Source organism: Sorex fumeus, unplaced genomic scaffold (genome assembly GCF_029834395.1).
Source record: "Sorex fumeus unplaced genomic scaffold, SorFum_2.1 ptg000037l, whole genome shotgun sequence".
In the NCBI taxonomy this organism is placed as follows: domain Eukaryota; kingdom Metazoa; phylum Chordata; class Mammalia; order Eulipotyphla; family Soricidae; genus Sorex; species Sorex fumeus.
Window position 1 is genome coordinate 54,206,412 of NW_026606094.1, and position 27,678 is coordinate 54,234,089.

Genomic DNA, 27,678 nt, shown 5'->3' on the forward strand with positions numbered 1-27,678 from the left:
TAATTTTCATATTCAAAGCCTGGTATTGACTTCATTAAGACCTTTAGATTTCTTTAGAAGAACTCTGTGTTCTGATACTCCTGGCTTGGTATAATACATAAGCATTAACACATACTAGTTTACTATATTTAACTTCCTGCCAATTCTCTCATTAATTGCATTCCTGTCCATTTACACTACCTGAAGAAATTTAGGTTTCAACTTGTTCTTAGCATGTTGTCAAATGCATTATCCCTCAGGTCTTTGATATTAACTTTGATTTGTTTCCCACTTAAAGCATTGCTGCACAAAAACTACATCTGTGACTTTCTAAATCTTATTTATGGACAGGGACATAGCAGAAGAATTACACGAGTTTGTTTACACTACAAAATTAAATTGCATGTGTATTTTTATGTTTATTATTTTCATTCATCTGCAAATTCACAAATTAATATATCAAATATTCTCTATCTACTGAGTAGTTCTTCTGAGAGGGATTGGCAACATGGAGCTCTTTGAGAGTGAGGGGAGTGTTGCAAAAGAAATGAGACTCATATATTTACTGATTTACTCATATATTTATTCATTTACTTTAGACTCTGTTTTGATTAATATTTTCAGTTGGAGTTATTTGGGGAATTATAATAGAGCTATAGATTCTAAACTTTCATGTTGGTAACCCACAGAGGAATGTAGCATGATCAGTAACCATGGGTGATTTTATTGCCAATGAGAATCTGAATAAATATTTACATAAAGTTTTACTATTGTGGGAGGGGCGGAGGGGGCAGAGCAATAGTACAGCTGGTAGGGCTTGCATGTGGCTGACCTGGGTTCAATCCCTGGCACACACATTTGGTCCCACAAGCCCACCAGGCAGCATCCCTGAGAGCAGAGCCAAGAGTAAGCCTACCACACAGCCCGGTTAGCTCCAAAACAAGACAAAACAGATTTACTATTGTTACAGTATGTCAGATGTATGCTTAGGAAATACACGAACCTGTCCCTGGGTCTTCATCTCCCAAAGTTTCATTCCATCTTCTCAGAGAAGCTATTCAAAGTCTCCTCATATCCAGTTCCTTAGTTTCTGCACTGTAGAAAACAGTTTCTTTGAATTTCTAGAAGGCTAAGTGGGATTGTTTATATAAAATATTAGTAGACTAGTATTTGTACTACAATGCAAGATTATTAATATTACTTAAGAATCACTTACCATTTTCAAATGTGGTATAGGTTTCAAATTGTGCTTTATAGACTACATGTGTCTATCCAGACAGTTCTGATCTCCATGCTCACAAAGATAAGCTTTTTCTTCTTAAGAGTTTTTTTATGTACACTGGTGAAGGGATGGGTGTTCAAACATTGTATGACTGAAACCCAATCATGAATGACTTTGTAACTGCATATCTCATGGTGATTCAATTTAAAAATAAATTAGTAGCTTTTTCTTGGGGGGAGGTTAAGGCTGAGTTTTTCTATCTCTGTAAAGTTGCTTGTTGAAGTTTCATGTTTAAGTAGAATCTGTACTTAAACATGAAACAAATGTTATCTGTTAAAGTCCTGAAAAAACAATTACATACATTAGTGTTCAATAGATATTACTCAATGGCCAGTCCCTTTTCTCTTAAAGAAGATTGTTTTCTAGCACCTAAACGGAGGAGGAAAGCACTGGGACCAAAGAATAGGCGCAATGTTGGTCTTATTCATTTTCCCATTCTAAATCCACTTGCCTTCCTGACAGTGTTTTCTAAGGCCTATCAAGCTCATTCTGTCTTACAAAATTATCATACTGACATGTCAAAAGGATGGAGATTGGTCTTAATGAAAATGAAAATAATTATATAAAATGCTTAAGTAGCCTGATTATACCAAAAGAAGGCTCACTTGAATCCTAATGGAATACATTTCTTATTCTTGAACTTGTTCATATTTCTGTTTCTATTTAAAATTAAAAACAGAGGGTGGTGGGCCAAAAGATACTACATGGGATCAGGGACTTGCCTTGCATGTGACCAACTTAGGTTCTCTCCAGCACCACCAGGGGCACAGAGCAAAGAGTAGGCCCTAAGCATTACCATTGTGACCCTAGCCCCCCAACACCCCCAAATAAATTAATTTTTTTTTTAGAAAATGGAGGTCTGGGGATTTTACTCAAAGTGATAGAGTGCCTGTCTTGCCTGGTGAGGCCCTGGTTCAACCCTGGCATAGCATAGACTCCCCAGAATTGCCATAAATGGTCCTGGTCCCTTAGTGTTGCTCTGTGTGACCCCCAGAACAACTAACATAAATACGTAAAAATAAAAAATAATTTTAAAAAGGAACAAATTTTGTTTTTTAGCAAACTGATATTTTGTATCATACCCACTGCTAAAAGATTGTTCTGTTGATGATACTTTGCATTAATATCAGAAATTCTGTCTTACTCCTTTTTCAGTGCTCAATAAAAGGTGTTTTCATTTGCTGTTTCAGGAAAGGAGTGTACACAGGATGAAAGCACAGCGGCTGCCATCTTTACTGTTCAGATGGATGACTATTTGGGTGGGAAGCCAGTGCAGAACAGAGAGCTTCAAGGCTATGAGTCTACTGACTTTGTTGGCTATTTCAAAGGAGGTCTGAAATACAAGGTAAGCAGCTCTCCTCGATTCCACTGGAAACTGATTTCTCTTCTTTATTCTTGCCTTGTATTTTCATAAAATGAAAGTTCATTGAGGGCGAGTTTTAGCTTTCAATTTGTTCAAAGTTTATTAATATCTTACATAAAAACTATATTATAGCATCTCCTGTAAAAGCTATATATATATATGCCAATGTTTGCTGTAATATGAGAGATATTCTAAATTGATTTAATTTAATAAGTCAGCTATTAAAATCTTAAGAGTAGAAGGCAACCAATCTTAGGGGGAAATATATTTATACAGATATATATACGTATATAAGCACACAAGGGTAAACCATTAAAACATGTTACTAATCTCTTATAGAAGACCTTAATGGCTCCTTGGTGAAACACCACAATCTTCACACACTTTCTTCTAAAAGACCTTTTTTAGATCATTTTCAGTGGATTATTCATAACAAGCAATACAAATAAATTAATTTGATTCTCCTTTGGGGGCAGGGTTTGGGGTTCAGGATGGAAATATAGTGGTGGAAAAGTATGACAGTGGTGGGACTGGTGTTCAAATATTAAATGTAATCAAATATTGTGAACAACTTTATAAAAATAAAATAAATTTAAAAAATAACTATACGAGACCAGAAACATTCATACTATTGTAAACACGTGACTTAATGACAACCACCATTACAAAAATAAAATGCCAAAGAATATAAATAGAATAAAATAAAATGTTGAGTGCTTAGCTAATTCTTATATCCCAATAATATTTTATGAAGTTACTTCCACAATTAAATACTTATAAGTTGAATTCCCAGTTCCCTTTTGATATTAGAAAGAATCTCTGAATTTGTTGCATATAACCTAAAACCTAAAATTCACAAATGTTCTGGAATAACCTATATAAAATTTGTTATAGTTCCAACTTAATTTAACACAAATTTAGGTACATTTCTTCTTTCCTAAGTGTTCATAGAAATTATATAAAGGAAAGTGTTAGAAATTATATAAAGGAAAATATTGAACTGAGTATGTATGTGGCTTAGCTTCACAAATTCAAATATACAAACATTCATTCAAATATACACATGTTCACACATATTCACAGTATGTCCACACAGACTGTGTATTGATCTGAAACAGTAATCCACATATGACTTTACTTTTGAAACTTAAAAAAAAAAGTTAAATAGTTCTATGGATTTAAGACAACTTTCAGTAAAGAATACCTTTAGTAATTTGTATTCTCCAATGACCTTGCTAATGGACTATCCTTCACCAAGTCTCTTGCCCTCAGGAATGTGCAGTGTAAAGAATGCCTTCCTGAGTCCAACTTTGCAGAAGCAGTCCATTCTCTAAAAATTGCTTTAAGAGCCCCTTCACAAATCCTCCTAGCTCCTTCCCACAGTGAAGAACTAACGTTTGAGCTAAACTATAGTTTCAAATAGTTACTAAATTTGCCTAATAAGATGCTAGGGTTTATGTCTGCTTTTACCTTATAACAACTTTAGTGAATATGTTGAATATCTGGCAACTCAAATAATTGAATATTTCATAATACCATTATGATCAAGATAAAGGATCGGTATTTATGTCTCTAGAAATCATTATTTTACTACAGAAAACACCTTAAGTAGGAAGCAGTTAACCATTATGACCTCTTATTTGTTTAATTTACAAATAAGAACTTTAATTTAAGTTGTCATAGTTTATATTAAAGGATACTGAAATTTTCTTCATGTTAATGAACCTAAACATTTTAATAAATTGGATCTTACAATTAATACAAACAAGTATTGTGCCATCATCCTTGTTCTATGCCCCTTTCCACCATAGTGACGTCTGCTTCCAGGGAAGAGTGTTGGCTTTCTGTGCTCTATTTCCTCAAATGTACATTGGCTGTAAGAACAACTTCCTTAAAAAACTGTTGTACTGATTAAGGTTTAAACTAAATGCCCAAATACCTATTCAATACATGCATAATCTGTAGGGTCTTCCAGCATTCTTAATCCTGGTGACTGTTGTGACATTTCTGAAATCAAACTTCTGAATAAAATTTGAAAATAAACTTAGAAAAAAGTAATTTACAGTGGCTGGGGAAGAAGCTCAAGTGGTAGAAAGCTGAAAGCTTGAGTTTGATGCCTGGCATTATGTGCTCCCCCTAACCCCCACCTCTCTGTGTCACTCTGGGGATGGCCCTGGTGTTCTCAGAACATCATCAGGCCCATGTTGTCCGATAATTAAGAAGCCTGAGCATTTTCTGGGGTCGCTCCTAACTCCCTCCATCACTATGGGTGTGGCCCCCATTTATTTTTTTTTAATATATAGTTTTTATGGAGGGGAGCTGAAAGATAGTACAGCGGGTAAGGTGCTTGCTTTGTATAGAGCTGGCCTGGGTTTGATCCCCAGCACCCCATATTGTCCACGGAGCCCGGAGTGATCTCTGAGCACTGAGCCAGGAATAAGGCCTGACCACTTCTGAGTATTGCTTGAAAGCAAAATTAATAAATAAAAAATGTTTAAAGGATTGTATAGTTACCTTCTAATTATCAACATTGGAACAAGCATAGATGAGCCCTTGATAAAAGAAAGAGAATATTTGTAAATTGGGGTCAAAGTTATCAGGAAAAAAATCATTTCACTACTGATTTATTATCAGTAAAATTGAGCAGATGACAGTATTCAGTTGCAATAGTGTTTGAGAGGAAATGTGGAAGTGGAGATAACTTACCACCAGAGTAGCAAAGACTAGCATGCTGTATTTAATGTCAGGCTTATAGGAATGTGTTAAGCCTTACACCTATAACATCTTATTTTCTCCAAACAACAGCCCATTGTGCCATTTCTATCATTATTATGAAGATAAGATAAAATGGGTAGTATTTGCTGTCATGGCCACCTGACATTTCAGCAAGTGCAATATAAATAAAAGGTCACACACTGGTGTCAGGATAAGTTTATTGTTACTCTATTAAAGTTGTAGCATATCTATTTGGAACAGTGAAACTAGGCAAAGACTTCCACTACCAAGTACTCAACAACTATATTTAATCTCTCTGTATCACACTGATTCACCCCATCTTCCTATATCATTTCACTGACTTGACATATTTTTATTTTATTTTAAATTGGTTTATTTTAGAGGATTACAGAGGTTGTGGAGGATTATTACTTTTTCATAACTCCCTCTTATTCAATATTTGCCTAATCACACTTCTTCCCAGTTCAAGACCCAGCCCTCAGCATGATTGTCAATAGCAACCGTCAGACATCTGTCAGTCAGCAAAACCTTTTATGGTGTTACATATTTAAAGGACCACACTCCCTGTTTGTAATTCTGCCTTGTAAAGAAAGAGATTAAGTTTATCTCATTTAAATAGTATTCAAGCAAGAAGTGTTTACTATTTGATACTTTTTGTGCATAAAATGTTAGCACAGGGGCCAGAGCGATTATATATAGTGGGTAGCGTACTTTTCTTGCACACAGGGAGACCTGGGTTTGAATATCTGCTTCCCATATATATACCTCCCAATCCCACTAGGAGTGATCCCTAAAGGCAGAGCCAGAAATAAGCCCTGACAACCACCAGGTGTGGACCAAACAACAACAAAAACAACAACCTCAAAAGATAATGTTAGCACTAAATTTTTATTATTCTTAAGTATTCACAGAGTGTGTGTGTGTTTGTGTGTATGTGTGTGTGCTTGCATGTGTGTGTGTGTGTGGTTGTGTATGTGTGTGCATGCATGTGCCCAGGCAAGCATGGGAGTGTTTGTGTCCAAGCACCACCGGTGTGACCTCTGCCATATCCCTAGTACATAGGACCATGCCAGTTTATACCTGACCATCAACAATTCCCCATTTTTTTCCAGTGCACTGATAGTGGGAATTTGAGATACTACCGTCTGGGTGCTCCTCATTGGTGCCTTTTATCTCTGACTCCTCCAACCAACCAGAACCTTCTTCCCTAAAAAAATCCATCTGCCTTTTCATGGGAGTCATTAGTTTCCAAAGACAAGAGCTCCAGCTACTTTTTTTAATTTATGTAGCAAATTTAATATATTGAAGTTTCTCCTTAAGTATTTGCAGTGTTAAATTAGATAATGCCCAAAATAGAAATAGCCATAATCCCCAACCAAACAAACCCTGATGTATTCTCTGTAGTTTTAATTCCTGTGCGTATAAGGTAACTTTTTTTTTTAACTTGACTGTCAAGTTTTTTGCTGGTTTGGCTGAGAAGATCATTCATTCTATTTTGTTTGGTTTTCCTCCCACCGACCAGGCTGGAGGTGTAGCATCAGGATTCAATCATGTTGTCACAAACGACCTTACTGCCAAACGGCTGCTGCATGTGAAGGGGCGGAGAGTGGTCCGGGCCACGGAAGTTCCCCTTACCTGGAACAGTTTCAACAAGGGTGACTGCTTCATCATTGACCTTGGCACTGTAAGTCTTATGTGTACGTGGGGGAGTGTAAGGGAAATGAAGTTGTCTTAAGATCAAATTGGATGTACTGTCAAAAAAGATTTTTTTTGTGATACATCAGAAAGAACTTCTGTGTGAGAATCAATCACATCATATGAGCAACTGGCAAGTCTTTCATTGACACAAAGCAAAAATTTCTCTTTTTTTTGATGGTCCTAGAATTGAGTCGTGATTTAATTCTTCCTACCATGGAACCAAAATTAAACAGTAGTACAGTTCCTTTTCTTGATGAGCAGAGCTTCCTGAAATTATTTATGTCCCTAAATTTATGTGGGAAAAAAAATTGCTTGCAAGGGAACTTGATTCTCCCAGAAAGTAAAGTTTGGAAAGCTTAAAATGAGGAGTTTGGGGGCAAAACTCTTCCACAAATATACACAATAATTGCATACTATTGTATATTTTTAATTTATCCTTAGATTATTAAAAGGAAAGGCACAAGTAATGATGTCAAGTTTCATCTTAATAGAATGAACAGCATCTGCCGTTTTATTTCCCATGAAAAGAGACATTACCCTTCTAATGTCAGGGATATTCACTAATCACTATTATCATGAGAACCTCATATGAAAAATCCTAGTCATTAGGAATTAAGTTATGTCTTTATAACTTTACAAGGATTTAAAAGAAATACAGGTTATTTCTTAATACTGAAAACCACGTGCACAAGCAAAAAATCAAGAAAATACAAAGCTCATTTGTGATGTTCTTTTCCTCTTGACAATCATTTTCCTCACACCTCTTAGTCATAGTTCTAATAATCATCCGTAATATGCCTGGGTTGGCATTATAGAGAGAGTAAATTTGACAGTATTGCTTCAGTTAATATGACGCTGCATTTGTTCCAAATTGCACAGTCAGTAAATGGTGAAGCTAGGATAAACCCAAGGTCTGCATGACTCCCACCTACATATTTTGTTTAACTGCCTCTCCTTGGGCAGTATTTGTGGAAAAACTTCAGACATTAGCTGATAGTGTATTCCATATGCATAGAGGAACATCATTAAGAATTTTGAAAAGGAGACAAAGTCCTCTTTAAGCAATATCAATTTAGCAATCGAACAGAAATTAAATGCATTAAGACCCAAGCTGTAAACCTTATTCCCTTCTAAAGTCAAGTTTTGTTGTTGCTAGTTTATAGTCTAATGAGCCTCTGGTACAGTTGAGAGCGGTAATGTTTACCGCTCATATGACTCCAGTCTTACCCTGAATTTCACAGTAAGTTTTATGGGAAAGTCCTTTTGATTGCAAATGCTAACCCATTTCTCTGGTAAAGCCTACACCCTCAGATCTAGGTAGGAAACACTATTCCATTCTTACATTGTGCTTCAAATAAAACCCTAAACTATATCAATATATGCTCACATATATTGTGAAATACTTTCTCAGAATCCATGCACAATAAATTTCTGTCTAAACTTTTATCTCAAGCACTTACATTTTATAGCCTCTATCATTTTATGACTTAAAGAGTATTTTTTATATATCAGTAGGCTTTTCTGTTAAAAAAGGAGATTTCTGTTTTTATTGAAGTCTAATTTCAGATTTCATCTATAAGATTTGGGCACTTAAATCATCTCCAGGACCTCTAAACATGATGAATGTTTACCATTGTAATGTAATTCATAACTGCTATTCCTTAAAAATATCTGTGTACTAATAACAACTTTTATACCTAATATTTTTGCTCCACAAATCAAGAATATCTTTAATTGCCATGAATAGCTTTCAATTCAGCTTTCCAACTATCTTGATCTCAAGCAAGTTATTAACCTCTCAGAACCCTAACTTCCTCATTTTTTTTTCCATTTGACTCTTAATTCTGGAGCCACTTATAATCCTAGATGACTGTTATTCAGTCTCATCTGATAAATCATATGCGTGGAAATGGAAATTATCAAAACGGTTTCATAAGAGGAGAAAAGATTTAGATAATGAGAACAAGTTACATGCTTAATACAGATTAATTAGTAACCCAGGATTCATGACCAGTGTCTTTCTGTATTTAGTTCATTTCCTTTTCATTATACCAAGCTAACTAGGTCACATATAAAAAGCAATGAGTGTACACTGGAATGTCTTGCAAATGTTTCAGAATCTGCTGAATTCCAAACTGGTTATATCCAATTTGAATGAAAATCTATTGAAAATAGTATTATTCATAAAATATTTTATTATTTTTTGAACAAATATTATTTGAGTTTTTGCAGTGGACTAGGTAGTTGGATGCTATAATAGTTATACTAATTCTAGTGACACATTCTCTCTTCCTGTATGTAACATCTACATTACAAAGTGTGGCCCACAAATTCAGGCTCATAGAGTAAAAACAAAGTCTTGACCATAAGGCTTGAGGATATTCTTCTGTTTAATAATAATAATAATTCAAGAATTTTTATAACTAATTGCCTTTAATAAATTCCAAGTTTTCTCTTATTTTCATGTCTGGTCAGAGATATCTGAAATGACTCTGTTGCAGAAGTATTAAGTCTGATAATCTCTTACATGAGAAGTAGAAGTAGAAGTTCCCAATACCCCAAAGGAATACTCTAGCAGGTTTCCTGCTTCACTGGAAAACACCCACATCATCTATGTTTATATTATTAACCTTTAAACAGATGGTTTGTTGCCAAAAGTTTCTAAATGAGGTAAGATCTTTCCCTCAGTTACCCTGAGGACTTTGTTTCTTGGGATGTACCACAGTAAATAAGAAAGGGCATGGAAGAAAATTTTATTTTCTGCCAAAATATTTTACTAACATTGGATTCATTATTTCATTGCTATTGTCTGTATTTAGGAGACACAAGAAAAGGTAGCATTGTTTCTTAATATTTGTTTTTATACAGATGTCAAAGTTTGTAGGTTGGACATCAAAGCTATCACCCATCTAGAGCTAGTTCTCCAATACTAAGAGTATGTATATGACCAAAATCTCCTATCTTTACTGTGTTTGAGGGAAGTCAGCTTATTTAATAATAGACCACAGTCATTAATATGATATGACATATACTTTAGAAATATTTCCTACTATAGGACTTTAAACAATACATATTACCTCTGTGTGGTGATACAACCTTCCCCACCTAAAGCTTATTGTAAAATGATCTGTTTAATCACTTTGACAGTTAAAAACTCAATCCACGTTTTAGAGTATGATTTAGAGAAGCATTGTCTTATAGTTAGTGTATTTTTAGAAAATAATATAGAATGTGACTAGGTCTTAATAGTTTAGAGTCCTAATTTTGGGGGAAAATGTTTTTGACACATGTATTTAAACATGGAAAATATTTTAATATTATTTTCATAATTTTGAAAGGTGTGAGTCCTTTTTGCTTTAATAAAATTCAAAATATATTACAAGAAAGCCAATAATTGCAGAATGTGAATAATAATGAGAAAAAGTCTATATTTTTGTTTGTGATCTGGAGTTAACTTTTTAAAATACAGAAGGGCCAGTCACTAGTGAAGAATTAAATTTCATAAGAGTAGAAAATTTCTGTGGTGAGTCAGTCGTCATGATGTTCTGACTTTGTTTCCTTGTTAACTTGTTTGGTCAGTTATACAGCTCTGACCTACTCCCTTGCTATTAATAGTCCCTCACCTGTCACATGGTTATTCATGCTGCTTTGAAAAAAAACCAGTCAACACTTCCTCATTTATCACTTTGTTTTCTAACTTTCACTACTACCATTCCTTTGAAGTTCTTTCTGGGCCATCAGTGTCTTCTTCTAACTCCAGTGAACCTCTTGATCATTGTCCAGCTGATCCCTGTGCTGCCGATTGCTTCCTTCATCCTCACTCACCTGTGGGTCCCTGCATCTTCCCTATTTCAGATCATTGTCTCTGATTCTTCACATGATCTGCCCAGTACCTCAAGTTTGGTTACTTCTATTTAAAGGATACCACTTTGATCATCTCTGCACAATCTCCTTTTTTTTTTCCACCAAGCAATACTGAACACTTTTATTAAGGATACTGGGATTAGTGGTGGTGGAGAATGGACCCTGGTGGAGGGATGGGTACTCGTTCATTGTATAACTGCACAATCTCCTTGAGCAAACACATCCAAGTCCCTAATTTTTGAATTCCCTCCCACTTTTATATATCAGTTCTATGGACTAGCTCAGATTTCTGCCCTGAGTTCTGCCAGTATTTTAGACTATTTCTTAGATAGTTCCACTTGTATATATCATGAAAATAAGTCTTATTATTTGAAAATAATTCAACAGCTTCATTCTCTCATTCTAAATGACTTCTCTTCTTACTGTCCTTTGCTGCTAAATGGACTCACTATCACTCATACCCTCAGGTACTAAGTGTAGGGTCATCCTGCCAATTTCTTTCAAGTGCTGAGCCTTTAGTCAGCAAGTGCCTAGTCTTGTCTGTCTCAGGAATATCTCTTGAATCCTCCCCTGCCCTTCTCTTCATCATCCTGATACAGTCTCAGAACTTTGTGCCACTTTTTCTCTAATGGCCACATTTGTGTGTTTGTGTGCATTGTCTCCTTAGCCTAACTCACTCTTCCTTTTGTCACCTTTCCCCAAAAAAGCATCTGGTATTATGTTGTGTAAGAGAAAGAGGCACGGCACACAGCGGGCAGTGACTCTATCTCTCCCGCTGCCCGGCCCGCGTTAGGTAGTCTCACGCCCCTTCCTCAATCCCAGGGAGGTCAATGCCGATGGGCAGGCAAGGGAAGAAACGAGGGCCAGGCTGGTAGGTCTTAGTCACAGTTTATTCCAATCCTCTCTCCATCCACACCAGTCTCTCTTCTCTGCCTCTGCCTCCCCTTGCCCATTCTACAGTCTCATTATATCTCTCTGGATGAGGGATTGGGGGAACAATTACACATAGGTGCGGTCACAATTAATAGGGGTAGAATTCTTTCCCTCAGGGAAAGCCGCTCCTAGGACAGATCCTCTCTCAGCAGGACGACCCACCCTAGAGCGGAATCCTATGAGTGTGTTTCTCCTCTCCTTGTCCGACAAGCATATAAGCATATATAATATAAATCATTTTGTATGGATACAGTAAGAAATATCTTAAACTTATAGAATTGCCCTCCTAGGGCCATCTCGATCTCGGACTGCAGTGCTCAGGCCAGATAGTCTTTCCCACCCCTAGCAGGATCCTAGTCTCGTCGTTACTTTTGGATCATGACAGCAAGCATTTGTCTATGATCAAACTCTTAACTTATAGTTAAGAATCGTGACACTTTGACCTGGCCGATTTCAATGCCAGGGTAGCTCGCAGCTTGCCCTGGGTCCATTCAGTCCCTCATCGGGACCCTGCTTTTGGGGTGTTAGGAACTAAGGGCAACTGAGGCTTAAGTCGAGAAAGCAGATGCCCAGAAGTGAATAATATTCAGAGCCAATCAAATCCTAAATTACAAAGCATAATGTTAACGGTCTTCCTGTATCTATACAAAAAAGGGCATTGCTTTAAAGTAAACTGTTCATAAGGCATAAGGAGAGGAGAAAGGCAATATTTCACTCATACATATAAAATTATAGATTTCTGAGGAATCTAACCTTACAAGTTAACAGAGTCTGATTAGGGGGAAAGCTGATTAACTGGTTGGGAGGAGAGCATAGGGAAGAATGTTTACAGATAAACACAATGGAATGGAAGTGCCTCAGGAGCACTGTGATGGGTGTAACCAGATAAACCTAAGCTCCTTGTGGAGAAAGGACAAAGCAATGTCATTCTACATTATGTCATCCTTAAAAACTCAACTCAGGGGGCTGGACCGATAGTGCAGCAGGTATGGTGTTTGCTTTACAAGCGGCCAACCCGGGTTCAATTTCCAGCATCCCATATGGTCCCCTCTGCACTGTCAGGGGTAATTCCTGAGTAACCAGGAGTAACCCCTGTACATCGCCTGGTCTGACCCAAAAAAGGGAAAAAAAAACTCATCTCAGGAGGTCAGAGATCATATAGTAGTGTTGGGGAATTGCCTTGTTTGCAGCTGACCCTGGCATCCCATCTGGTTCCCCAGACATCACCAGAAGTGATTCCTGAGGGCAGAACCAGGAGTTAACCCTGAGCATCACTAGGTATGTCCCCCATCGAATAAACAAACAAACAAATTCAACTCCAGCTAGAGAGATCACACACTGGGTTTTGCATGCCAGAGGCCAAGGTTTGATCCCTGGCACCAGTGGGAGCAACTGTTAAGTACTGCTGGGTGTGATACCAAAACAAACAAACAAAATCAACACAATCACAGCCCATTAAAGTTATGTACACTCTTAGCTTTCCTGTCACCAATCAGATACTTGCATCTCCACTCTTTTTGCACTGCCAGTTCATTTACTGACTAATCTCACTCCTTCGTTCAAAGTATAAGACTTCAAGTTACAGTTACTCAAAGAATTTTCAGATATCTATAGATATATATTATATATCCAACATAAATGAAAATATTTCATGTATGAATATTTATAGAGATTTAATTTTTCTTTCATTCTATAAATTATCTTCTCAATTATTTTTTATCTTTTCCCCCTTATTTCCATTATTTCCATGATTAGTTATTTTAAAATTTTGTTTCTATTGAATCACTGTGAGCTACAGTTACAAAGCTTTCATGTTTGAGTTTCAGTCGTACAATGATCAAACATCCATTCCTTCACCAGTGTATATTTTCCACTATCAATATCACCAGTATCCCTACATCCCCACCCCATCCCATCCCATCCCATCCCATCCCATCCCATCCCATCCCTACATCTATAGCAATTTCCCTCTTATTCTTTCTACTTATGCTCATTATGGTTTTCAATACAGATAATGAGAGGCCATCATGTTTGGTCCTTTATCTACTTTTAGCCCATATCTTCCACCCAAACGATCCCTCTAACCATCTTTGACTTCTCTATCTCAGCTGCCTTCTCCACCTGCTCATAAGGCAGGCTTCAAACCATGGAGCAATATTCCTGGCTCTTGTGACTACTATCCTTGGGTGTTAGTCTCATATTCATTATCACTAGCACAATCACCCCATTGTTCATCGATTTGTTTGAGCGGCTGCCAGTAACATCTCGATTCATCCCTGTCATGTGCTAGTGTAGCCCGATGGCATATTGGGGGCTCTTTCAGAGTCAGGGGAATGAGGACCATCACTGTTACTGTTACATAATACAGTCTCATATTATGACATTTTATATTCCACAATGAGTACAGTCATTCTATATCTGTCCCTCTCTTTCTGACTCATTTCAGTTAGCATGATACTCTCCATGAACATTCACTTATAAACAAATTTCATTACTTCATCTTTCCAAACAGCTGCATAGTATTCCATTGTGTAGATAGACCAAAGTTTCTTCAACCAGTTGTCTGTTCTCGGGCACTCGAGCTGTTTCCAGATTCTGGCTGTCGTGAACAGTGTTTCAATGAACATACTGGTGCAGATATCATTTCTACTGTGCTTTTTTGCACCCTGGGATATATTCACTGAAGTGGTATTGTGGGGTCATATGTAAGCTCAATCTCTAATTTTTTAAGGGATGTTCCTATTGTTTTCTAAAAAGCCTGGACCAGTCGGCATTCCCACCAACAATGAAAGAGAGTCCCTTCTCCCCACATCTATACCAGTACTGGTTGGTCTTGTTCTTTTTGATGTGTGTCAGTCTATGTGGTGTGAGATGATATCTCATTGCTGTTTTGATTTACATTCCATGATTAGTTTAAGAATAAAAAAAATATTGCTTTTTAAAGGAGAAATTTGCTTAAGATTAAAGCAATTCACTTATTCCACCCATTCACTTTATTATTTTTAATTGAATTACAGTGAGATACACAGTTACAAAATTGTTCATGATTATGTTTCAGTCATATAGTCCCTCCACAGTATACATTTCCCACCATATATGTCTTCAGTTTCCCTGGACTACCCCCTACTCCACCTGCTTTTATGGCTATGTTTCTGTCTCTGTCTCTCTCTTTCTCTCCCCCCCCCTCTCTCTCCCTCTTCCTCTCCCTCTCCCTCTCAGTAAACCCATTTCATCATTTCATTCATTCTTTAGTATTGGGGTTTGAAATATTCATGGCCTGAATATTTTGGCCTTGAAATTCACCCACATATTCACTACAAGACCCTTCTAGTGAACAGATACTCTGTTTCACTATTCTCCTGCTCTAGTAGTATTATGGGCAATGCTGTTCCACCTTATTAGACCCATAGGTTCTGCTACCCTAACATCATCCAAGGTCATTCTTCACTGATTTACTTGGATGAATGACAAATATGTGGAGATAAAGTGCCCTAGGTTTTTCTAAAAATTTCATTGCATGTTATGAAGTTTTTCTGATTTCATTGTAATTTTCTAGTTATTATACCTTCTTTATGCCACGCAAGCTAATTTTACCTCATTTCCCCCATTGCCTTCTGTCTGGTTCCTATAAAAATTCAGACACCTAGGGCTAAACTCTCATTCTCAACATTCAAAACTGGACTAATCACCCCACTCTGTACAGAAAAGTACAACCTTGTGCGAAATTAATCTCCTTTAAATTAAAACTATGCTGATATTCAGATGTTTGTCTTTGCTGAAACTTGAAATGCAAATTTTAATACAAGACTCAAAGCAAAGTCTTTTTTTGCTCTGGATAAATTTGTCCTCAACACAAAGCAGTGGTTTCTACTGCATTTATGAGGGGAGAACAGTGACACCACAACAAAGGGAAAACCTAACCTAATCTTACATTGCTAAATTTTACCTTGTGATGAAACTAAGGGATGACTGGCCTTTATTATGTGCTTAGTATTTGTTGAGTATAAAGAAGATGAAAAATAACTCGTGTTGTAACTGTATGCCAAGATTGTAAATGTCAAGACCATGCTATGCACATTACCTTCACTGGAACAAAGAGTTTTTAAAGGGAAAGAGAAAAAGAAACAGATAGGCTTTGACCTCTAGGTACCATTCAGTATTGAGAGGCACCCACATATAACTCAGTCAAAGTATTGACAAAGTGTAATGTGAGGATTGCTGAGCAGAGCTATGCACACATTGTGATTGGAGACTATATGAGGGCATAAAAAACAACTCTCAAAGACTTTAGATTTAGTCTTTTGTTTTCAATCATGGTTTCATATTAGAGGCCTTAGAAATAGAGATGCTTGGACAGGAGCAATAGTGCAGTGGATAAAGTGCTTTCGCCTTGCTTGTGACTGACTCAGGTTCGATTCCCAGCAACCTATATCATCCCCCAGTCCCCCAGGAGTGATCCTGGAGCACAGAGTCAAGAGTAAGCCCTGAGCACCAATGGCTGTAGTCAAAAAAAAAAAATTACTGATGCTTAGTTTTTGAGCCCTAAGGATTCTAATTTAAAAGGTTTGAAATAGGCCTTTGGTGTTAGTACTTTTTGAACCCCAGATTATTGGAATGTGAAATGAATATTAACTATCACTTCCATATGGGGGATTTTGGAAGATATCGGAAAACTTAGTATCATATACGTCAAGAGCCAGTAAGATGAAAATAGGGGCCAGAGTGATAGTACAGTGGGTAGGGCAAATACTTGCCTTGCACATGGCCGACCTGGGATCAATTCCCAGCATCCCATATGGTCCCCTAAGCATCGTCAGGAGTAATTCCTGAGTGCAGAGCCAGGAGTGACCCTGAGCCTCTCTGGGTGTGACCCAAAAAGCAGGAAAAAAATAGTTCAGTCATCAACTTATATGACTGGCAGTAATGGGTTCTGATAAAATGTAAATATAACCACTTTTTTGGTTTGCAAGTTTTTTGACTAGACAGAAAGTAATATTTCCCCTGCTGTCACTGTCATTACAAAAAGAACTCTCCAAGCTCCAAGCTCCAAGCTCCAAGCTCTGTACCTGGTTCCAGCAAGGAGCAACACTCCTTGTTGCCAGGTTCGAATTGCCTTACTCATTTTCCCCTTGGCATATCCTTCTCAAAGGGCATTGTTGACCAAGTCTGTACCTATAATCTCAGTGTCCCTGAATCTCTCTCCTCTCATCTTTGCTCTGCCCTCATTTCTATGTAGTCTTCGTTCTGGTCACTAAGCCATCAATTGTCCTGTGTGCTCTTTCCAATCCTCTGTGATCCTTCACTTGGTATTTTTAAAGACACATCGATTAAGTCCCCATAACATTATCAACTGATTCTTGAAAATTGTCACCTTATGCAAAACAAGTATAAGAAAACTTCTTTAATTGTCAGATAATTGATATAAACTAGAGTTAAGTTCCTACACAGCATATTTTTACTTGCTAAAACTAGTAACTTTTTTAAAAGATATCAAAAACACTTTAATTCTGAACAATAATCTGTGTGTTTCCTTCGGTTCTAACCTGACTATTTCTGTTCAACCTTGTGGGTATTCAGCACCTATCTGAATAGCTCAGAAAGCAAAACAGAAACCCACCCTGGGCTAACTCACAGGCAAACCCAAAGCCACACCCTCACTCATATGGGGACAGTAGAGACACCAGTGAACTGTATATAGTTCTTTGGAATGTGGGAGGAAACCAGAGTACCCACGAGAAATGTAGACATAGGCAAGATATGCATCTTCACAAATAAGCGACTTGAGTGCAGCTGGCCCAGCCAAGCCGTGTTTAATTCCTCTACCCCTCTCAGAGAGCCCGGCAAGTTACCAAGAGTATCATATCCAATATGCCAAACACAGTAACAACAAGTCTCACAATGGGACATTACTGGGCCTGCTCGAGCAAATCAATGAACAACGGGAGGACAGTGCAGTGCTAAAATATATGATATATGATGTCATGCATGGTGTTATATATATTTATATATATATATATATTTCTTTGAAGAATGTGTTTGACTTGACTTAGAAAAACTACCAAGTGGTCTTTAAATATTTTGTTATCCCCTGCCCAAATAAAAGTCTTTCTTTTTATAAGATTTAATATTTTTAAAAGATGGATTCCTGGAGCTATTTCACAAGTCACTATAATTTTAAAGCTATGCTTAGAGAACCTCAGCCTAGAAAGATTTCTGAAGGAACTCTTAAACTGAACTCAATCTAATGTGAAGCTCAGTACAGTAAAAGTAAGACTCGTAGAGTCAAGGAAGGAGAGGTGGAGCCCCTTCTTTCATATCATTTAAGTGCATTCATAATAAATAAATTACAAAAGGATAAAAGAATGTCAAGTCTGTGCTGAATTTCTTGCACATGTTATGAGTCAACATCACAAGGACTGTTTGGAAGCTCCCTTAAACTCAGCTTTTAAAATCCTGCTTTCTTTCAAGGGCATTATTATGCATTGCTTTTTTTTTTTTTCTGATGTTATTTCCTGTCCAGAGAGGAGGTCTGGCTGAGGTTTGGCTGTATTTTGAGGTTTATACTTTAAAGGAAATTGAATTAAAGGAAGTTAAATTACAGGAGAGGGTTTGCACAACAGTTTCACACAATCTCCTTGTGCAGTGGGGAAGCAATCTTAGCTAACTACCTCTGAGTAGATTACGTGTTTGGCTTTATGTCTTTCTGGTAAAATACTATAAGTAAAAGTAAAGTAAGTAAAGGCCCTCCCGTTGATCATCGATTTGCTCGAGCGGGCCCAGTAACGTCTCCATTGGAGACTTTGTTGTTACTGTGTCTGGCATATCGAATACATCATGGGTGGCTTGCCAGGCTCTGCAGTGCGGGCGAGATACTCTCGGTAGCTTGCCGGGCTCTCCAAGAGGGGCGGAGGAATCGAACTCGGGTCGGCCGTGTTGGCTGCGTGCAAGGCAAACGCCCTGCCGCTGTGCTGTCGCTCCAGCATACTATATCCACATATATTTCAGGGCCATGGCACTCTATTGGTCTGGGAAGTATCATGCTGAGTGAAGTTAGCTTAGTGGGAGAGGAACTGATACAGAATGACCAGAATGAGCTCTTATACGTGCATTGGAAACAAAGATGGCCAAAAGCAGCAGAAAACAAGAACTGATCAACAGAACAAAGCTTACCTTGACTAGGTATGGGAGTGGAGTAGGAAGGGGGACGTTGAGAGAATAGCCAAGGGAAGTGGATACTTTGGTGGAAGGTGTGGTGTCAGACCCTTAGAAGGTCTATCATTGTAAAGTATGATGCCGCAGATAAATTTTTTTAGAAGTACATTTTTTTAAGTTGAAAAAAGAAGATGGCCTTAAATATATCATCCACTCATGGTAAAATAAATTGCTCAACTGTATTAAATTGCTAAAATTCTGTTTAAAATTTTAAAGCACACTTTAATGTGTATTGCCATTATCAAATAAACTATATTTGGATAAAAGGTCATTAAAATTTACTGAAAAATGGTATTCTAATATGAGTGTCTAAATAATTTGGGTTTTTAAGAATTTTTAGCTGGAGGCTGGATCAATAGCACAACAGATAGAGCATTTGCCTTGCACGCGGCCAACCCGGGTTCGATTCCCAGCATCCCATATGGTCCCCTGAGTACCGCCAGGGGTAATTCCTGAGCACAGAGCCAGGAGTAACCCCTGAGCATCGTTGGGTGTGACCCAAAAAGAAAAAAAAATAGCTGAAGCCCAAGTTCTTATTGAATTAACCTCATGTCTAGGATCTAGACTTATTTTCAGAGTGTGTGTGAAGTCCTGGACAGAGATAAGAAATAAAGAAAAAAACAAAAAACAACAACATCCTAAGGCTAGTAAACATCATTATGTCAATCACGATCACGATCATCCTGTCATTCGTCGATTGCCTCGAGCAGGCCCCAATAACGTCTCCTTCATCCTAGCCCTGAGATTTTAAAAAGTGCCATATTCAAGGCTTTTCAGGGTTAAGAGGATGAGATCCATCATTGTTACTGGTATTTGGCATATTGGGTATGCCACGGGGAGTTTGCCAGACTCTGCCATGTGGGCAGGTAACATTCGATAACCTGCCAGGTTGTCCAAAGCAAGAATGAGATAATAAGATGTCGCTTCTGGGAGCTAGGTTTTATAGTCTCTGGGTCTTGGCCGTTGATGGGATTACATGGCGCTGGGGGTCAGATGGTGGGTGTGACCCCTGCCTACTGGAAGATGGAGGATCTGGGTGAAGGATGCTCAGCCCCGATCCAAGCAGGCTTGGAGATCTCAGCCCCGGGATCCGCATGTTTTTGTTCCTCTGCCGGTACCTTCATGCGTTTGGAGAGTGGTCTCAGCATGGTTGTGACTGATTCTGGAGGTCTTCGGCTGCTGGAGCTCTGTTCGGGGTGGGCAGGAAAACTCAGCCCACCCCCTCCAAGGGGCCCCGGCGAGGACAGCCAGGCGCGGGGGCAGGAGACTGCCATTATTATGTCACTTTTGTAAAAATTGCACAAAAGACTTTTTACAAAATATTTTTTTGTATCTTTTTACAAAAATAATTTCAATATTTTCAAAAATAATATTCAATATAAATGCAACAAAAGAAAAACTTAAGCATAGTACAAAGCATCTGTTTCTCCTGTTTAATAAGTTTACAGTAGCACTGTAGCACTGTCCTCCCCGTTGTTCATCGATTTGCTCCAGTGGGCACCAGCAACATCTCCATTGTGAGACTTGTTACTGTTTTTGGCATATCGAATACACCACGGGGAGCTTGAGTTTATAGTAACATTTTCAAAAATAATTTAGCCATCTGAGTTCAAAGAAAAATCCTATTTAAAAAAATTATTTTTGGGGGGGGATTTGTTATGGATCTGGGGGATTTATATCCAACTATGCTCCAGAGTTCGCCACAGGAAAGGTGAGCACCTAAAATAAAATAAATTTCTCTGGCTCTGAACATTTTCATTTCTTTAAAGTTTATTATGAATAATTTATATATATATGCTACTTTAAAGAGGAAAACTGTGGTTTCTAATATATAATGAATATTTTCTATAGTTTAATTATTACAGCAAATAAAATCTTCCAACCCAAACTTACAGTATATGAAAACTCTGGGGACCCATAGACTATTGTAAAATTTTAATAATATTGGCTAAATTATAATTATATTCAATATGCAATTTGCCAAGTTCCCATAATACTTTGCAGATGATAATAAAATTTAATGTGATTTTATATAACTCTTTGAAGTAGGTGAGTTATACTAGTATATTACTAAGTATATAGTATACTACTGTTAAGTATAGATCTAAGGAAGAACATAAACACCAGTTAGATGATTTTGAAATACAGAGCAAATAAATAAATAAATAAAATAAAATACAGAGCAAGTCAGTAAGAAAGCTTGCTAGTAAGACTGCTAAATCCAGAGCTGACTGCTGATCTTCCTATCTTTGATGCCATGTATATATTAAGCATTTGTTTTCTCAGACCTACAAAGATCCATTTATAAAATCTGTTGAAATAAAGTTGGCAAGAAATCAGAGTTCAGGAGTCATAATGATAGGAGAGTGGTTACCACGTTTGCCTTGCAATGAGGCTGATCTGGGTTCAATCCCTGGCACCCCATATAGTCCTAGAGCCCGGGCAGGAATGATCTCTGATACTGGTGTGATGGGTTGAGATCTGATTTCAGGAAAACTATACAAATGGAATTTGATCATGGCTGATTGTAAAGTTGGATGCTGTAAATAACTTTGTAAATTACAGTACCTCAAGAAAAAAGTAAAAAAAAAAAATTAAAAAGGAATCAGAGTTCAGAGTCTACGTTTACACTGCAAAACAGTCTGCTTGGCACCAGCGGGACATTAAAAATATAGATTCACTGTAATGTTCTCCGGGTATTCAGCTCCAGCTGAAAGCTAAAATCACCTTGGGAGCTGTCAGTAAACAAAACTGACCAGAAGATTACTGAAAGTTCCTAAGTATCATACTAAGTTAACTGTATTTTAAAAATCATCACCACTTAATGTAAATTCACCACTTAATGTAAATTCTCAGTGATTAGGTACTGACTGATTCTTAAGAACCATTTATTTTCACACTTAATAACTTTTAATTTGAGCATGGTATTCAAATTACACCCAATCTGAGCCTCATTTTCAGATGCACAGATACAGAAAAGAGATGAGAAAGAAAACAATATCAAAAGTTCACATTTCTCTTATAAACGGACAATAAATAGACACTGACCATGCTAACTAGATCAGAGTCTGGGATGAGTGGACTTGCAAACCATAGCCAAGTTTCATTTTCCTTCCTTAACTTTTTTATTGGCTACATCTGGTTGTGGGCTGGAGTGATAGCACAGCGGTAGGGCATTTGCCTTGCATGCAGCCAGCCCAGCCAAGCCTGGTTCAATTCTTCCGCCCCTCTCAGAGAGCCTGGCAAGCTACCGAGAGTATCTTGCCTGCACAGCAAAGCCTGGCAAGCTACCCGTAACTTATTCAATATGCCAAGCACAGTAACAAGTCTCATGATGGAGACATTACTGGGCCCGCTCCAGCAAATCCATGAATAACGAGAGGACCATGACCGTGACATCCTAACTGTGTTCAGGGATCATTTCTGGTGGGACTGGAGAACCAAGATGGGTTGGCGTGCTTGAGTTGAACCCAGGTCAGCCTTGTGTAGTGCATCATCCACTGTACTATCTGTCACTCTGGCCCTCATCTTACTTGTTATAAAGATTTGAGTTTTTTTTTTTTTTGGAAGGGGGCAATACTGTGATGGAACCCAGGGACTCACACATGCTCTCCTCTGAACCACATCCCTAACCCACTGAATATTTTATTCCTAAATAGGAAATGTAATAAGACTATCAGAAACACAGAGGGTGAGATCAGAGAGATCAGCAGGGCTACCTTATTCAGAGACGCCTCATGTCTACAAGTGATCCTGTTCCATTTCAGCACTCAGTGCATTATTTTTGAGTAAGGGAACTATTCTGGACTGGCAATGTCTTGCAATCAAAGAAAAGAGCCAGTTTCTTTGAAGTAGTTAGTGCTCTTTTATTTTTTTTCTTTTTGGGTCACACCTGGCAATGCACAGGGGTTATTCCTGGCTCTGCTCTCAGGAATTATTCCTGGCGGTGCTCAAGGGACCATATGGGATGCTGGGAATCGAACTCAGGTCGGCCGCGTGCAAGGCAAACACCCTACCCGCTGTGCTATTGCTCCAGCCCCAGTGCTCTTCTATTTTGCTATTAATTTAGATATTCTTAAGAATTGCCAACCCAGCGTCACATCACAAGAGTCTGATCACTGGCATTTCTCTTTTCTCACACTTAACCACTCCTATCCAAGACTGACCTACGAAGTCCATATGGAATCATGTTTTGAAAACCATGAGTAGTGTAAATATTGTGAGCATTAGCTCTCTGCATGACAGTCCTTTGAACTAATTTTTCCATTTCTCTATTTCCAACAACTGACTCATCATAAGTTCCTAATAAATGCTCATGACATAAAAATAGGAGAAAACAAATGACCTTAGAAATAATAAATGTTGAAGCCTTGTTTTCTATGATTGCGTGCCCTTTCCCATGTGTTAAAGTTATACATCTTTGCAAATCTTTCCCTGCAAACATAGAACCAGAGCTTATACTTTTATTTCTACCTAAATAGAACTATATTTTCCATGACTTTGTCTTATTCTCTCTCTCTCTCTCTCTCTCTCTCTCTCTCTCTCTCTCTCTCTTTCTCTTTCTCTTTCTCTCTTTCTACATAGGTGTTGAAATATCTCCCTCAATTTTTAACCAAGAACGAATGGTTTGTTGTATCCATGTAACCACACTTAGTCATATCCATACTGTTGAATATTTAATTTTGTTTCTTTCTTTGACTTTATATTCTACGTTTGAATATTGCTACTCTGCCATTTCCTAGAAATGGGATTTCCTGATCCTAAAAGCAGGCATTGTTTGGGGGATTGGGGCTAAGATGTCAAACAGTTTCAAAAAAAAGCTTTCGTGAATTTATACCAACCAAATAATGTGTGATTAAAATCTGCTCTCGGGGCTGGAGCTTTAGCACAGCCGGTAGGGTATTCGCCTTGCACAAGGCCCACCTGGGTTCAATTCCCAGCATCCCATATGGACCCCTGAGCACCGCCAGGAGTAATTCCTGAGTGCAAAGCCAGAGGAGTGACCCAAAAAGCAAAAAAAAAACAAAAAACTATAAACACAAAAAATAAACCTGTTCTCACACCTAAGCCTTGAGTTCTAATAAATTTTCCTTGATTTCATTAAACCACATTTAATCGTGAAAATAATATCTTAACATTATCTTACATTTGTGTCTCTATACTTTGTGAATCTACACCTGGTCTAAAGTATGTAATATTTTCATCTAAATAGCTATAATCTGTTTACTTTATGCTACATCAAGCTTTTATTCTATCATCTTGTCTAAATTTCTACATTATAGCATAACTGTTTTCCTACATGTCATAATTTATATGACTCTTACCCATTCATTCATTAAGCATTTCATTCATATCTTTTGAACATCTCACTAATATAGTCATATAGTAATAAAAATTCTGACCATTTGCATTTTTTCTTCTCGGTGAATATTTCATTAAAATTAATATTTCTGTGTCAAAGGTTTTAATTAATGTTATACCTTTGTACAGGAATTGTTAAGATACACTTTAGTTTTGGAGTTGCACACACATCCCAACTCAATCTGTTTTCATTTCTTTATGAGTCTCTCTTCTCTTCCATAGTTCATTTATTTTGGTTTTGGGCAGGGCCTCGTGGGTCCTGAAGATCCAGTTTAGTGTTGGGATACAGTAGTGTAGGCTTCCTGGCCCAGCAGAGCTTGGGGTCACCAAGGTCACCTGGCTCTGCATTCAGGGATCACTCCTGGGGATCCCCGGCATCCCATGTGGTCCCCCAAGCAACACCAGGAGTAATTCCTGAATTCAGAGCTAGGAGAAACACCTGAGCCTGGCTGGGTGTGACCCAAAAAGAAAAAAAAAATTGTTGGGGCTGGGAAAACATCAGTGTGTGCTGACTCTGATTAGATCATTGTGGCATGCCATCTGTAATATCCCTGGAGTTCCCTGAACATTACAGCGGAAGATTGTGGTACTCCTGGCACTGCTAGGGTGGCATTGATGGTCACCAGCACCACAGAGCTTGAGCATCACCCATCAAGCCCAGCACTGAGCCCTCAGGCCCATTGACCAAGGATCTCTAAAACAGCCTCAAGGCCTACTGAGTAAACATTGCTTGATAGGCCCCCTAAATTTTTATGGAAGTTTTGAACTGGATAGTATAGAGCTCTAAAGCTCATGTTGTGCATATGGCTAACCCTGGTTTTAATACTTGGTACTGCAGATGATCTCAGAGCACCAACATGGGCCATTTCTGAGCACTGTCAGATATGCACCTTTTCCCCCAGAAAAGCTTTATGTAAATTGTTGTGGTCATCAATAATTTATTACTATAAATTGCTCATGGACTCATTTCTAAAATATATTTGTTATCGTTAATATAGGTAATGTATATAAACTTTAAATAATTTCAATTAATGAATTATGTATTCAAAGAATGGTGAGATACTGTAACATGAGATATTTATTACAAAAAGCTTAATGTTAAAAACTTTTTTTAATTAAATGACCATGAATTACAAGCTTACAAAGATACTTACGATTGTGTTTCAGGCTTATATTGTTCCGACATTAATCCATTCACCTCCACCAATGTCCCCAGTTTCCCTGCTACGACCAACCTGTTTTTATAGCAGGCACTTTTCTCCTCCCCCATTGTCCCAGTGATGCCTTCACTAATTTATCCCCTTACTCAGTGCAGGCTTTGTACTGAATACCAGTTCTCCTGCTCTTTGTATCTGTGGACAACATTTTTTTATATCCCACATATGAGAGAGGTCATTCTGAGTCCCTGCTGGACTGATTTCACTCAACACTATATTCTCCAGATCCATCCACATTGCAGTGAATCGCATGATTTGCTTTTTTTTTTTTTGGCTAGGTATTACTCCATTTGGGTACAGGTACCATAGTTTCATTATCCAGTCACTGGTTTATGGGCATTTGGATTGTTTCCATATCTTGGCTCTTGTACATAGCGCTGCAATGAACTTAGGACTTCAGATGTCTTTTCTGCACAAAATGCTTACTTTCAAAATGCTATCTGAAAACAAAGAGACAAAAGATGAAGAATAAATAAAATAGTTTTCATTCATTTTCATCTCAGCAGTTAATATTCTAAATTTATTTTTATAGCCTTGTTTTTTTTAAGTTTTTTTCTTATGTTTTTTATTATTACCATTATACAGCACAGAATCTTCTCCACATATTCCTGGAATCAAAATATCTATCTCTTTGTTTTAGGAAATTTACCAGTGGTGTGGGTCCTCATGCAACAAATATGAGCGTCTGAAGGCAAGCCAGGTTGCTATTGGCATTCGAGACAATGAGCGCAAAGGAAGAGCACAACTCATTGTGGTGGAAGATGGACATGAACCAACAGACCTTATAAAGGTATCGTGACTTGTGTTGCTGTTTCAGACAGTTTCTACTCCAAATCTGTGTGTATATGTAGGGGAGGGGTGGGAGCCTTACATTCTCTCAATATCTAGGCTAAGTTAAAGGAAAAGGAAATACCAAGGTTATCCAAGTAATGAAATAAAGAAAATATAATGTCTTTTCCTTCAACAGTGTTCTCTCAGTGGAGGACAGGTTCCTATTTTCTTTGTTATGAGAACAAAGAGATGCGTAACATTTTTTTTTCTTTTTGGGTCATACCTGGCGATGCTCAGGGGTTACTCCTGGTTCTGCACTCAGGAATCACTCCTGGCGTTGCTCTGGGAACCATATGGGATGCTGGGAATCAAACCCAAGTCGGCAGATGCCCTACCCGCTGTGCTATCGCTCCAACCCCAATGCATAGCGTTTTTAAGGCTGATTAATAAAATATATTTTAGAAGGAAAGTAACAACAATCCATTAATCTGAACTTTAGATTTTTTCTGAAAAAAAAACTGACTTTCTTCAATTTTACAGGTAGCATTTAATTAAAAGAATGAGATAAAATACACAAATATTTTAAATATTTTAAGTATTTTATTTTTTTTACAAAATTTACAAATTTACAAATTTTATTATTTTTTATCCCAAAATACATATAAACAAAAACCTGCTCATCAAATGCAGGGAGGCCTTTGCCTTAATGTAGCTTTACATTTACATTAACAAAGCATTCTCATATGAAAATCAGTATGCAGCACTCTCACACACAATTATATTGTATAATTATATAATAATACACATACAATATGTATAAGTAGTTAACAGATTTTCTACTTACACATATACCTCCGGTGGAAAATTAGAGAACTAGGCAATTTCCATAGTTTCCAGCCTGGGGAAGGTAAATATAATGTATGTGACATTGTTTATAAAAAAAAAAAGATGAATCATGTAAACAATTCGACTCCTTTAGACATATACACATTGTTAAATTCAAGCAAGGACCCTGCCACATGAAGGACAGAGTTTCTCAAAGAAGAAAAAAGGGAGACAACATCTGAATAAAATACAAAGTCAAAGACCAGATAAGATGATCAAATTGTTATGTACATGGTCCATGGAGAAATCAAAATTCTCTCGCAGGAAACCATGACCCATTTCAGCCTTCTGTGATATTAATATATTACCTGTTGGTATTACCATGATCTTTCCATATGCCTAGGCAGGCTCTGAAAAGCAAGTCTGACAGTGAATAA

At 37.6% G+C, this 27,678-nt stretch overlaps 1 protein-coding gene across 1 annotated transcript in view; it reads left to right on the forward strand.

Moving 5' to 3' along the window:
• The window catches only part of SCIN (scinderin), an 87,763-nt gene that overhangs the window by 4,003 nt on the left and 56,082 nt on the right, over window positions 1-27,678 (forward strand). The window contains exons 2-4 of the mRNA XM_056118425.1: window positions 2,452-2,606; window positions 6,883-7,044; window positions 26,286-26,435. Coding sequence (XP_055974400.1) covers window positions 2,452-2,606; window positions 6,883-7,044; window positions 26,286-26,435 — 467 coding nt within the window. The remainder of the gene's footprint in view (window positions 1-2,451; window positions 2,607-6,882; window positions 7,045-26,285; window positions 26,436-27,678) is intronic.